Below are 14,115 nucleotides of genomic sequence, written 5' to 3'. Positions count from 1 at the left end.
TGATTAAAAGTCAAAGGTCAGTACTCAAGCGTATGTGTTTGAGTGTCATTTGACGAAATCCAACTGTACGAAAGATGGCGGACATCAATGATAAAGCACCGCTTTTAGTGAATATAGAAGAGGAACCACCAATTGAATACAATGACCCTCGAGAGAAAATCAAGGAATTGTACATGCAGGAGGCAGGACTTGCCGTACCGGTTGTCGGGACGGGCCAAAACGACCAGGATGATACTATTAACATCAGCGCCAGCAACTCTGTATGTGATCTCACGGAGCAGGATCAGATCGTCGCGATCTTTGTCGTCGCTTTCGATACGAGATCGGGTACGTATGGCTTCATTGTGTACACTATACAAAAGTAAAGATTAGATAATTTCCTGATCTCATCATATGTCGACGATAGGGAAGATTTTCCCGGTGTTAATTTTATTGGTGATGTTACGATCACCTGCAGTGACCTGTATGCATCTCTCGTGCATCGACACCGGCAGCCGCAGGCGGTACCGCCGCGCTAAGGATGATTTTTGCGCTTTCCAGCGATATTCTGTCCTATACAGTTTATAGAGTGATTCGGGACACGTGTGACGCTATTAATAGCACCGTTCTAAATAGTCAGGGATTATTTCGTTTGAAGAAATTACGAAAATAACAATTTTCCAAATGCAATAAATCATGTATTTTTCTCGCTGTTAAAAATAGCAGAAAAGTTTTCTTGTTCGTTATGAAATCGGCTTTTACAAAATACTGCTAACTGGATAATCTGAGATATGGGGGTGTTATAAAGATATTATTGTAAGTATTAGAATTTATGGCACGTTAAGAGTATAAATAGAACTTTCAAGGGTAATGATATTTCTATATCAATTTTAATAAGATCTTCAATTTTCCATCAACTTCTGACATATTTTTTAACAGTAAAGGATGGACAACGCTGGAATTTTTTAATAGTGCACAGATGTTCACACCATACGCTTATGTTGAAAATTACAATGTGTTTTATATATCACTTCGTATGTTTGATAAGTCCAAGTAAATCAAAATATATAAAGCGGTAGTTCAGTGAAGTCGTCTTTTACATGTGGAACACTAACCGTGATGCCACATTTTGGCAAATCATATGTATTTTATCATCTTCAAGATTTTAATAACGTATCACAGCAGGGTAGTCAATTCATGGTCTTCCATTTCAACTCATGTGCTTCAGTAATTTCTGACAAAATTTACAGTTTCAGTACAAGTACTCCATATGATGCAGAGTACTTGTAGAACAATATTCTGTGTATATTAGCCAGCATGAAACTAAAGCATTGGGGTAATTCATTTTTGTTCCAAAAGTTCAATGAACAGTTTCTGTTTATTGCCCCTTGCTGTCCTCTTAGTCAAAGTAATTCATCATTTTGATTTAAATTTGTGAACTGTACTGTAACTGGGTATTTCACAGAAAGCAAGTAAAGGCAAATTTGTGATTTCCACTGTGGGCGTTGTTTTTGACAATTTCTCAAGTAAATACTCAAGAATGTAGGAAATTTTGGTTACAGGTGGCAAAAGTAAAACTACAGGCGGTTACAAGTAATATATGTGCACATTAAGTTTGTGCAAAATGTCCTGATTTTTTTACCAAAAAAACTAAATTTTCACAGCAGGCAAATTTTAGCTCTCAGCCAGTTGTTTTCGCCAGCTGCCGGCTATTTTCTACATCCCTGAGGCTGAATATTGCATACATAAGTGTAGTTGGCTTTTTTCTTAGGGGGAAAAAATCATCTTTTCAATGATTAATATTAATGAAAATTGGAGATTATAAGATTGATTGGAAGACAGGAAAATTTTAAGGTGTGGGGAAACTTAAATATCGACATTGTTGAGCTATTGTTACAGGCACCTGCATTGAGCAATCCGATGCCATATTTAAATCCCTCATCACATACAGCCAACGCTTTCCCACGGGAATCAATAAGCTCAGAGGATTGTCAAAGAACATATTATCAATGTCATTTGACTGGTGCTATACTTGTAGCTGTATGCTTATGGTGCAGTGGAAAAAAAACCAGGTTACACCAGTCATTAGTTGGAAAGAAAATCACAGCCAAGCAAAGATCTTGTAAATAATATATTTTCTCGAGTGTTAAAGGCCTTGATAATGGATTGACCTTATCAAAGGGTAAGGGCGGACTCGGTGTAATATTTATTTTGAAAGTGACGTGACCTGCTTTAAGGTCACAGCATTTCACTATCTTTACTATTTTGTATCTTGCAAAAAATGTTTCATTGCAAGTTTAAAACAAGCTTGCTGACCGTGTGGATTACACAGCTCCATCATCAGAATTCAAAAGATCTGGGAAATAAAACATTTGACGAACAACATTGATTGGCTAAATTTAGCTTCAATGTTAAGAACAGTCAAATGTGACTTGTACCTAAGTGAGGTTGAAAAAATGGAACATTCATATTATATTTACAAAGAAATGGAGGCTTCATTATTGCTTACATCTGCATCATCCTGTAAAGAGATTATATTATTTCTCCATTCTGAGACTTAAAATATTGAGATGATAGGAGACACGGATTTCCAGCATGCAGATCTGACTGTAGGGCTGAAAGATACATATATAGACATGGGATTTGGCATATCAGATGATGTAGTCATGGAAATAAAACATTAACAGTCTACGAGAAAATTCTTTTTACCATTCTTATAGAAACAGAAACACTAGTCTTGTTCATACACCTACAGTAATGTTTTAGTGATGATTGTATCGCAAGAATGCATTCATCTGATATAATTTAAGCTATTTTGTAAGCAATTACGTATTTGAAGTGAAGCTAATCTTGAGAGTTACTTGTCATCATGTACAGTACATGTGTGTTTATCCAATATGCAGTTACTTGTACATACTGCCAACCATTTTTAGTCATCGTATTAAACCAGGGACTTGCATACATGCAGCTGTCAGATAAGTGAATATACAAATCAATGATGAAATATGAATTAATAAGGAAGTATTTGAAATTTCACTGCAAGATAACTTCATAATATTAATATTATTAAAGGGGAAAAAGACATGTGCCAGCATTATGAAAGTATCATGGTGAATATTAGCTGGTTTTTGCTGATTTATGAACAGCTTTTTCATGCGCCCAGTTTTTTTCAGTAAATACGTAAGCACTAGCACATCGTTGACAATATGGTGAGATTAAAGTTAAACCAGTGAGAAACCTCAAAGATTGTTTATATTAACCCTTTTCCTGCCAAGTCCATATTTCACCATCAGGTCAAGATGGTTAAAATTAATGAAACACAACATATTCCATATGGTGTATTTTAACATAATACTGTACATTTGAAGGCTGTTGAAAACATAAATACTGTAAACTTGATTTTTTTTTACTAAAGATGCTATAACATACCAAGCCAAGTGGGTGAAAACACGTCATGTTTTGGCTCAATACCACTTTTTACTGACTCGGCTGATGGGGAAGTGATACTGTCTGGCAGGAAAAGGGTTAATACTGTACAGATCAGAAGACTGCTAAAAATTTAGTCATTCACAAACACAGGAAAAGAATGCCTCTGAAGGATTACATGTTTAATGTATTACACACGCTTATTTACGGATTACAGCTACCGAGAATAGCTTTGTTGGCACCTAAGAATGCAGTGAGAAGTAATTTTTATTGTTATTACAGCATGTCATTATCGCTGTTGACATAAGCAGTGTTCCCTCTGAGGTTTCGAGAGGGTGCGCAACTTGAGATACACCTGATTGCCTCACAGCTGGGTCCGTTCATGTATATGCTAACGCTAACGGGCGCTAAACTCGAAAAGCGGAAGTAAAATCTACGCTGAGATCGCACATTTCGCTCGGAGTTATTGTTTCCAATACTAATACCGATTGAAATGATAGACTAAAGTTGCGCAAAACATGAAATTTCACTGCAAGAGCAGTCGGAGACACTGCGCAATTAGCGCGCAAATAAGCCTTAGCGGGAACACTGGACATAAGGTATGCATTGCTTTAATGTCCTTGTAGAATTCTGTATTGCCATGCATATCGCAGTCTGTTCAGAACAAATTGAACTGCTCTATACTCACAGCATGGAAGTCTGCAACATTGAAGTTGAGTTTTTGAATAATATATAGACTTAATATACCAGCATTTGTAACAAATATGAAGAGCACAGTCTCACATACATATTTTAGTTTAAAAAATTTGAATTTGACAAATCCAATTAGTGACTATCAAGGTGTTACTATTTTGTTGATTTAGTTATTTATAACCATGAAGGTCATGTTCATTTCCTGGTCTGCATAAGTTACGGTGGTTAAACATCTGGAAATCACAAAACAAAGGTCATCTATTGAAATATCTTTATAAAAGTGACATTCAAAATATTGAAAACGCATGTTTCTACACAGTAATTCTTTGCCTACGTTGCAGTATTGTAAGCTGTTCCCTTTTGAAAAAAATTACTGCAACAACAGATGAGCATTTCATGAAAAAGAGGACTGCAAAAAGACTGTGATGTTTTTGAATGAAAGTTTATGTTGGTGTACAATGCGCAGTGTCAGCATGTGTTCATGAAGGAGAGCATTTTGTTAAAACGTATCCATTTACTTTAAATTTAAGTGAAAGGGTTAATAAAAACGTTTTCATATTGCCTCTGATGGAACTCATTGAACTTTTTATCTCAAAGTAGCTATGGTATCCGTTTTCCAATTTTGGTATTTTTCACGGGGTATCACGTGAATGTATTTGATGGTCATCTTCTGAAGGAAAATTCTTTTGAAATATTGATTGTTGAAAAAATTGTATTTTAAAATTCAGGGTAGATTTTATCATGATGTAATGTCGTTTTATTTTAAGATGTTATTTCACAAAGGTATTCAAAGAGCTGTCGTATAAAGTACAAGTGAACCAGCATCAAAGCTTTAGAGTGAATTTAACTCAACGTTCTACTCTGCATTGATCTCTGTATGAGTAGTATGATGCGAATGATTTATGTGTTTGAAGCAAAAATAACCAACGTACATGTAAATTGCCTCAGCTGAGAGCAGCTTATCAAAGTGTGCACTTATCCATGAAATATGAACTGAGAATTTAGTAGAAGTAATGTCGACCTGCAAACACTTACACACATGCATGGTATTTTTGTCGTTCTTAAAACCTACAGTTTCTGTAGCACCGGTATAATAGCAACTGAATCTCGAAAAGTATCCACGCAGTTGTATGTAATCACGTATTAAATATAGGTATCTGTGCAGTGGCCCGCAGAACTACCAGTCCTTAGAGCAATACACAATGGCATCGGTATACACTGCCTGTGCAAAGTGGATGGGCTTTTTTATTTTGACATTTTCCAAAACAGTTGTTTTGTCTGGATATATTTAGCCAGTTTGTAGTTTTACATTTTTCCAAATTCCTAACACCTTGTGAATCCATACTTTGATGTAAGCCGCTAGATTGTCAGGAGTTTATATATGGATGTACCGGTATAATCAGCTGTTGCTAATTTTGAAAAAGCTGTATGAATGTTATAAGTAAGAAAGATTGGATTTCTGTTTCTGATTTATACGTCCCTAATTTGTACATTTTTACAATTTTCTGTGCTTGTTTCACCAAATCACCCTATTTTTTACGTTAGTGTCAAGTGAGCAATTTATCACCAATCTAAGGTATCATACCAGTACTTCAATATTTATTATTTCTGTACTTTTTAAGTACTGCCTCAGCAAGGTTTTTCCTGAAATTAGAAATGTAAGCAAAATAACGTAGAGCAAGAACACAGGCTTGTCAGTGTTTGATATTTGCATATGATTTGCACTGGCGTGGTATGTACAGATAAACGTATATTTCCTGCATGAATACCGTACATGTTATACCATGGCAAAACTATGCATTATAAAGTATATGTCTTTACCAAAGCATTGACTTGCCATACAAAGGAATAAAGAAAAACGATACAAGGAACACAAGAAAATAACAAGAAATGCAGCTGTTTTCATGTTAACATAACGTACAAAACTGCATGGAGAAACCGCGGCATCTGTTTACCTTGGGGAAATTTCCAAAGCTTTTTATCAGATTCAGGTGTTTACAAATCTTGATTTCAAATCAGCTCACTGCTAGTTTTCACAAGCAGTTGTTGGATCAAGCATTGTACGAGAATCCCCTTGACGACGCCGCAACTTATCTCAAAATTCTCTCCTAATGAGCCCAACCTATCACAAGTGAGTGAGAAGACGTGTTGCCATGGCGACATGCAAAGCAGGCCGGGCGTCTTCCCCTTTTCAAGGTATTCAGCCTGTGAATTTCCAAGAGAATACATAACAAAGTCGATTTCTTCTCATTGCCAGCGTAAATCTCAAAGATTAATACTTAATGATAATGGTGTTTTTCTTCCTCTGAAGCAGGGCTGATATAGCATTAGATATGGATTTAGATATTGAGTTGCACAGAAAAGTGAAAAGAAAACAAGATGCATGTTGTTGTGTGATTGGATACTATAAGCCACATAGAACTCTGTGTAAAATATGCTTTGTTATGTGTCCCATCGAATAAAGCATGCTTTATTGCATGTGCATGTACATATACTGCAGAAGTCAAAAGTTGAAGAAATAATAAGAATCTACAAACAAAAGGTGCTCATGATATCATGATAAATCTGGTATTAGGTTTTATATCTGTTATTTGTTGCTTCACATGTGTACAATTGTGTACACAGTGTTTTGGTAGATTTTATCATCATCATCAATTTCACGTGTATCAATCTATTATTGTCTGTAAATTTTCATCAATATATTCCATGTTTTTATTAGTTTACTTATCCCGCTACCCAATATGCTATATTCATCACCAAACCAGATCGGCACCAGTCTTAAACAAAAACATCTCTCCAGGATAATCATTTTTCCGCAGTTCCCAGTACATCCATCATTGTAAGACGATTTCACTGCAAAGGCGTGCAGTGTACGTAGCATATCGGTGATAATAGTAAGAAATATGATAATAATTTGATGCAGATATTAAGAGTGAGCGTTTAATACTCACAAAGCAGATGCTTTATTTTGCCAGTACAGGTGATTGCGAACAATTGCTGGGGAAGTGAACCACTCAAGTGTTGAATTTTCCTACAACAACAGTAGTGGCACTCCTTCAGGGATCTTGTATTTCATAATGAACACGTCCAGAGCTCATGAAGTGGGTCACTCTCAATGATAGTCTGTCTTGAACAGTTCATTATAATGACTAATTGACCCATTTATAACTTCAAGGACAAACTAAATGAGGTATAATTACTTCAAATTAAATAGAACGTCATCGTAAATTAATCTTATATGCAGAAAGGTAACTGACGTTGTTTCTAATTTCACCAATCTGTCAGTCTTCTCGATGACATATACCGGTACTCACCTGAGTCTGACCTACCTTTGTTTGGGTACCTCTCTCTCTCTCTCTCTCTCTCTCTCTCTCTCTCTCTCTCTCTCTCTCTCGATGTTGGAAAATAAGGCCAGCCCTTTTGCTATTTAGGTCAAGGAAAGACCTGTTTATGCTAGCATATAAGATACTCATGAATTTTGACAACCTTATCTACGATGACATTTAGAGTCTGTGCCTCACGTAATTACTTCAAATCGCCTGTGAAATTCCAAATGTTGTAGATACATTTGAAAATGTCTGCAGTTTTCCCTGACTGTCAAGAGCGATCGTTCATATAAATTCAAAGAATGACTAACGGGCCTCCCTACAGTTTTATGTGAAGAAAAAAGGTACACATGACGTGGGTGAAATTTTCCCGGTTGGAGGTTTTCACAGCCGGAAATTCTCACTGGCATGATAAGGTAGTGCACAGCATGCACAGATACTATCTGAAGCACAGAAGAACATGGTTGTTTCCAGGAAGAGACGTGTTGCGTTCAAGAATAATAGATACAGCTTGGAATCTGATGTACTTTTTGCTCAGTTATTGTCCAAACCAGAGTGCAACAATCATCCAGCATAAAGTCCAGTCTACATTGTGATATCCAAAATGCAAATTACTTCTTGTAGGCTGTTTCACGGAATGTTGTTTCCAGGAGCAGCAGTGAAGCCATCCAGGACAGACGAACATCAGTACAAATTTTCTGAATAAAAATGTATTTGTAGAGAAAGGACAAAAGCTTTAACTCTTGATAAGGCCATTTAAAGAAAATTCTTTGTTTGCCATCCTTGGATTTTTGAAAAACCTACCAGCCAGCCAGGAAAAAAACAAACACAGACAAAAAACACAAGTGTATATATAAGCTCATTTTTTATGAGCTCATATTTGGTATGTGTATAAATACCAAAGAGAGCTTATATGGTGAGTCGATGGTGTCTGTATGTCTGTTTTGGTTTCTTTTGGAAAAATGATGTTTTATTTCTAATAGTGTTAACATTGTGTTTGTTTTCTTAATTTTCTCTTAAAACCTACCAGCACGTGGACAGCAAACAAGGACACCTAATGAACTTTAGTGTACTTATAAGAAGTGTCAGCCTTGCCAACACATAGCATTGTGTATGCTATGCAATGTGACTATACATGAATGAATTGTTGTCTGGACTGAAATTATTATCAACCGTTGTCAACAATAACATTGAACATTACACGCATACAGTCTGTGTTGACAAGTTGAACACTTTGACTTGGCTTTGGAAGGAAAGCAAAACCCTCTGTGTTGCACACAGAGACACAAATACTCTCAAATACAGCCAAAACTACTGCCAATGGAGCCTTGACCGGCAGCTACAACCTCAGCAGACAAATCACCAGCTGCAATAAATGACCAATTTTGATCTGCTTAGATGGTTGTCACTAACAGCTGTGTTGTTACGTATCCCTCAATAGTGAAATATCACCTTTATATAGTGCTCCATAGTCTATGGGTGCAATTTGATGTTGAACCGTAAACAGTAGAAGATTATTTTTTCCTGCTGTCTGTGGTGTGCGAGTCTATACGCTGGGAAAGGTATGAGAGTGTTGGGGTCAAATTTGATATGGTTTCAAGTTGTTTTGCTTCTTCAGTAAAGAAGAGGATGTGATATTGTGATAAGGTTATGTTTTCTACTGAAATGAGATATTCTACAATCTACCATGATAGGACAATACTGATATTGTTTACCATGAATATTTCAGTGGAAGAAATATAACATTAGTAGCGCTTATAATCAACACACAATACACCATTTCCTTTGGACAAAAGATGTCTTGATAATTGAAAATTTATACAAACTCAATGATAAATATAAAATTGCCTTAAACACTGTTGAAATAAAGAGACAGTAGGAAATATCAAACATGAATTTCCTCTTTTCTATTCTACTGAAGGTGAGATTCAGTGTTTTATGACTGCTGTCCACAGTCATTTTGTTGGATTTGTCCTTTATCAAGAACAGGAACTGTGTTCAGAAAACAGAATAAGATACTACTGTGGAAATCCGACCACCAAGCCAAGTATCCCTATTGTGTCAAATTAAAGCAAATGTCAGTAGAGCTTGAGCAGCTGAAGTTGCAAAGATTCCCGGCACATCTAGACGAAATTTAATAATGTCAAGAAATGGAAACTTGTCATGTTGTCATGGAGCAATCTATTCAAAAAAAGGGTTGTTGATAATTTGCATATGTAACAGTCTCTGAATTTATATGAAATACACGTAGTGATATCAAAGCGCGATTTGTTTGTGTAGATTTTTATAGTGTACCATTCCACTGTGATTTGTGTACGGTAAATTAAAGTACATGTATTTTCCAGTAACGTTTGATAACATTTTCATTGTTTTAATTCTGATGAAACAGCTTAATTTTCTCATTTCTTTGAATTGAGTATGGCATGGTAAAATTGAAAATCTAAACCTGGCTGACATGACACTTTGTGTACAAAATGCAATGTTAGTTTTTAACAAATGAATTCTGGTCTGTCCTGCCGAAAGTTAAGTTTTCAACAGTAACATACAATGTGACACATACATGTAGGCTGTGTTGACGTGAAGTCATGGCATTATTACATGATTTGGGGAGTAGAATGAGATACTATGTTCAGCAGCAGATCAAAAACAGTGGAAAATACAACCTTTATAGTTAATTGTGGACTTTAAGATTGAGCTGCAGCTGTTACAAATAAGCTTAGTCTTTAAACACCATTTGTAGACATACCCCCATAACTACGTGTATCCTATATGACTATCTGATTGTACAATAGTACAGTGGAACTTAAAAGAAGTTTTCATGTTATTGATTTAGTCCCAACAGAATGAATAATATGCAACAATGATTCATTTTCATTTCATCATATCTACTGGTGTTTTTTGAAATTAAGATTTACTAGGTTAGAAATCATCTCATCTTCATAACCTTTTGTGTGAGATTGCAAAAGTGTTAGAAGTGTATTATGTCTGAAGTTCAAGAAATCCCAAAAGGTCAAGAGTTTGTCACAAATAGATTAAACGCAGAATTTGAATTGACCACAGTACAAACAAAACCATGTGCACAGATGCGCACGTCCTTCCATGTACACGTTTGTACACGTTGGTTTATTTGTACTGCCAGCACCTGATCTCTTGGGCATACTGAATCTGTGGAACATATCACATCCTTTTTATTCCAGAGTTTAATCACTGAGCAACACTTCTGAGTATTTCATAGTGTATGGCTATAGAGAGGTATTTAGACGTTTTCAAATGTAGTGTAAAATTTAATGATGGAGTGATTTAAAAAGAGGAGGAAAGGAATTTTTATCATTCTGATAGATTACGTCTTGTTGATCAGCTACTGGTATTGTCGGCGATGTTGACGTTATCGCATTTGTTGCTGAACAGGGAACATAAGGTGCTAGTATATGTTCATCTAGAAAATGAATGCATAACACCTGTACCGGTAGTTTATTGGATTGATGCACATGCCATGAAGACCAGATTTTATGTAATTATTTCACTTCAGAGTTGATTAAGGCATGCAGCTAGGCCACAGGCGTTCACCAGCTGGACAATGTCCGTGAGCAGGACTACATGTATGTCCAGCAGGCTTATGCCATAGAGAATTCCTCTTTTGCATCAGCCTGCCAGAATTACTGACCGTGACTGCCCGTAGCTGCCTGAGCACTGCCCGAGCACTGCCCGAGGAAAAAGTTGGCCAAATTTCGCCCATTTTAACACTGGGCCAATAGGTTCAATTTATATCATGCCCAGCCAACCAAAAATATCATTGATTTGGCGTTAACCTGATGTTTTCTCCGGCAGTTTTGGAACACGGAAGACGCCGGGCTTGAAGGACGTCGCAGGCTTGATAGTGAGATCATACCATTCAGTCCGAGAGGTGGCACAATAACCTCGCCGAGCGCGTACAGCCTGACAGCCTACCACCCCTTGCACTGAATGGTATGATCTCACAAGCAAGATGGGGACGTCTTTCTGGTCGAAAGCCTGGCGTGTTTCGGGTTCTAAAACCGCTACAGAAAACACCAAATCAATGATATTTTTGGTTGGCTGGGCATGATTTAAGTTCAACCTATTGGCTTAGTGTTAAAATGGGCGAAATTTGGCCTACTTGCTCCTCGGGCAGTCCTCGGGCAGCTACGGGCAGTCACGGGCAGTAATTAGTAGGACCCCTCACGGACATTGTCCAGCTAATGAACGCAGTGATGCAAGCATTTGGGACTGTACTCTGTTCTCCTCAAGAAGTAATTTGTCAGAATATTTTTTCAGTAGATTAGATAATATTCCGTTAGAATATTATCTGAATTGTTTTGTGTCAGACCATTATTTTGTGCCCAGGACTCTGCATTGCAGGAATAGGATGGGATACCTCAAGCAGAAAGGAATATTTGCATGAGAGACCTTAATTTGAATGTACATGTAAGCAGTGAGGAAAAGTCGGACAGTTATGATAATAATAGCCCTTGGATACTATTGTGTTGGATATCAGTTCATTTGCAGCCAGGAAAAAACAACTGCTCGATAGTTTCTCTAAGTAATTGGATTCTTACAGTGTAATTATTCCTCTCTGTCTGAATGGATTGCACAAGTAGCATAATTTTCAGCGATGCTGATTCAATTTACATCTCCTGCATACGATGACGGGAAATTAGGCAGTTTGGTTTTACTATTGGTTGCTGGGGACACGGGATGTTCATGCCTAAACTAGCTTATATTACAATTATCGCCAGCACAAATATGGTTTGACAAATATTGCCACCAAGTCACATAGCTGCCTGTCTGCCGTATCGTTTCCATGGTATCAGCACACTTTGCCGATTTGCCTCTGTGGAAGACATCGCACATTCTGAAAAGCTCTGATAGAATCGCGAGTAATTGAGTTTAATAACTGCTTGCAAATGTTTCGGCAGCTTTGTGGTGGCTTTTGTAATACATGCAGATTTGCATCGATGCATTTCAAAAAGCATGTTAAATCCTTCTGACATCTACAGACCTGACTTCTGCTGCCTCAGTACATTCTCTACTTAAAAGGATCATAACATCACATTTTCTAGTGTTCAAGTAATCCAACATACTGAAAATACAACAAAAATTTATAGAAGGGTTTCCTGCTAGTACATGAAGTACCAGGTGTAAGCATTTGTGTTCTTGCATCCATTTTCTCAATGATAACCCAGTAAAAAGTAAAAGTTGCTAAATGCTGATTTTGCTGTATTATCAAACATGTACTGGGTATGTGTACATAGATAGTGAAGTATAATTTCATACTCGATCAGTCTGCATGTCTTCATCGCACTCTGTATAAGTGTAAAACTTTTTGTAGGCAATTGCAGTGTTCAGACAGTAGTTATAATGGTACATCCATGGAACTCAGTAACTTGTTAAAACAAACAAAAATCTGAGGGTCTATAATACAAATGCCCATCTTTACAGAGAAAATTATTTACAACACCACCATAGCAACATAGTGGTGAGATGATGATGTTTCTTATCTAAATAAAAAAGGATTGTGAGAATTCCATTAAACACTTTCTCACCAGTTTCTCTGTTTGTCTGTCCAACCAAAGTTTAGAACTCTTTAGATTACAATGAATTCAGCCACAACAGTGGTTTTCTGTTCTCTTCATTGCACTAAATAAATGTTTCTATAGATGACTCACAAATCACTGCATTTCAAAATTAACGTACAAGCACAAATGCATGCCACTTAGCTATAAACCTCCAAAGGCCCGCATCCTCTTTGACTAAAGGTAAAAGCATAATAAAACTGAATAATTCACTTACTCAGTCATAAATAAAATTTCTGCACTGGATACAATTTTCAGGATTTTTATTTTCTGTAAGTATACCGGTAGAAATAAGGTCAATGAAATACACATTCAATAATATACAGTTCACTGTACTTTGTAAATCCATAACCTTTGATTGTTTAATAAATTAATGAATTACCATACATTAAAGCCATTTTCAATACAATTAGACATTGCTCAAACATAGTCCAGCTGCCACAAGTTACAAGTAACATGTATTCACAGCGAAGTATATGTCTTGAACAGATTTATGAGGCAGTATTTCTGCCTTAGAGTTGCTTATCAAAGCCATCAAACATTAGGTGACAGCCATGCATTTCTTTTGGAGGACCTCAGAAACACTATTTTGACCTTATTTTTTTCATCTCTGGCAACCTTGGCAAGCGCACGTCTCCTTGTGAACCTGTGGCCCCTATCCTTCAATAAAGTTGCTGTTCAAATGAACACTACGTGTAACACCCCTCCCCTCAGGAATTGTCAGTTTAGCATTGAATTATTATCGACTCAATTCCGCGTGCTGTGTTTACCATGCTCCAGGGCATAGCACCGCTACTCTGACACCGTGTAATCTCAACTTCTTCTCTTGTGAGCAAGGAAGTTGAATAGAGTCTCAAGGCCACTTTCTGAATGAAAAAGAGTGCAGAAACACAGCATTTTTACAGATAAATTTCAGAAATTCAATCTTTGAAATATAGGAGAATATTCAGTGGTCAGGTTATGTTATGTTCCCTGAAGATCTCAATATGTGTCAGAAAATGTTTCAGAGAAAAATGTAAAGTCATAACATCATACCAATGTTCCATATTCATATATTTTGACATCCATTCTTTTTTTGAGGGAATATTTTAATTCAATGT

General features: G+C 36.6%; 1 protein-coding gene across 1 annotated transcript in view; it reads left to right on the top strand.

Annotated features, from left to right (window-relative positions):
• The first annotated feature begins 26 nt into the window (after window positions 1–26).
• Window positions 27–14,115, top strand: part of LOC139147455 (DENN domain-containing protein 11-like) — a 44,944-nt gene continuing 30,855 nt past the window's right edge. The window contains exon 1 of the mRNA XM_070718561.1: window positions 27–327. Coding sequence (XP_070574662.1) covers window positions 75–327 — 253 coding nt within the window. The 5' untranslated portion in view covers window positions 27–74. The remainder of the gene's footprint in view (window positions 328–14,115) is intronic.

Source organism: Ptychodera flava, chromosome 13 (assembly GCF_041260155.1).
Source record: "Ptychodera flava strain L36383 chromosome 13, AS_Pfla_20210202, whole genome shotgun sequence".
NCBI classification, from domain to species: domain Eukaryota; kingdom Metazoa; phylum Hemichordata; class Enteropneusta; family Ptychoderidae; genus Ptychodera; species Ptychodera flava.
Note: the sequence above shows the minus strand (reverse complement) of the source record. Positions and strands in the feature narration are given on the sequence as shown.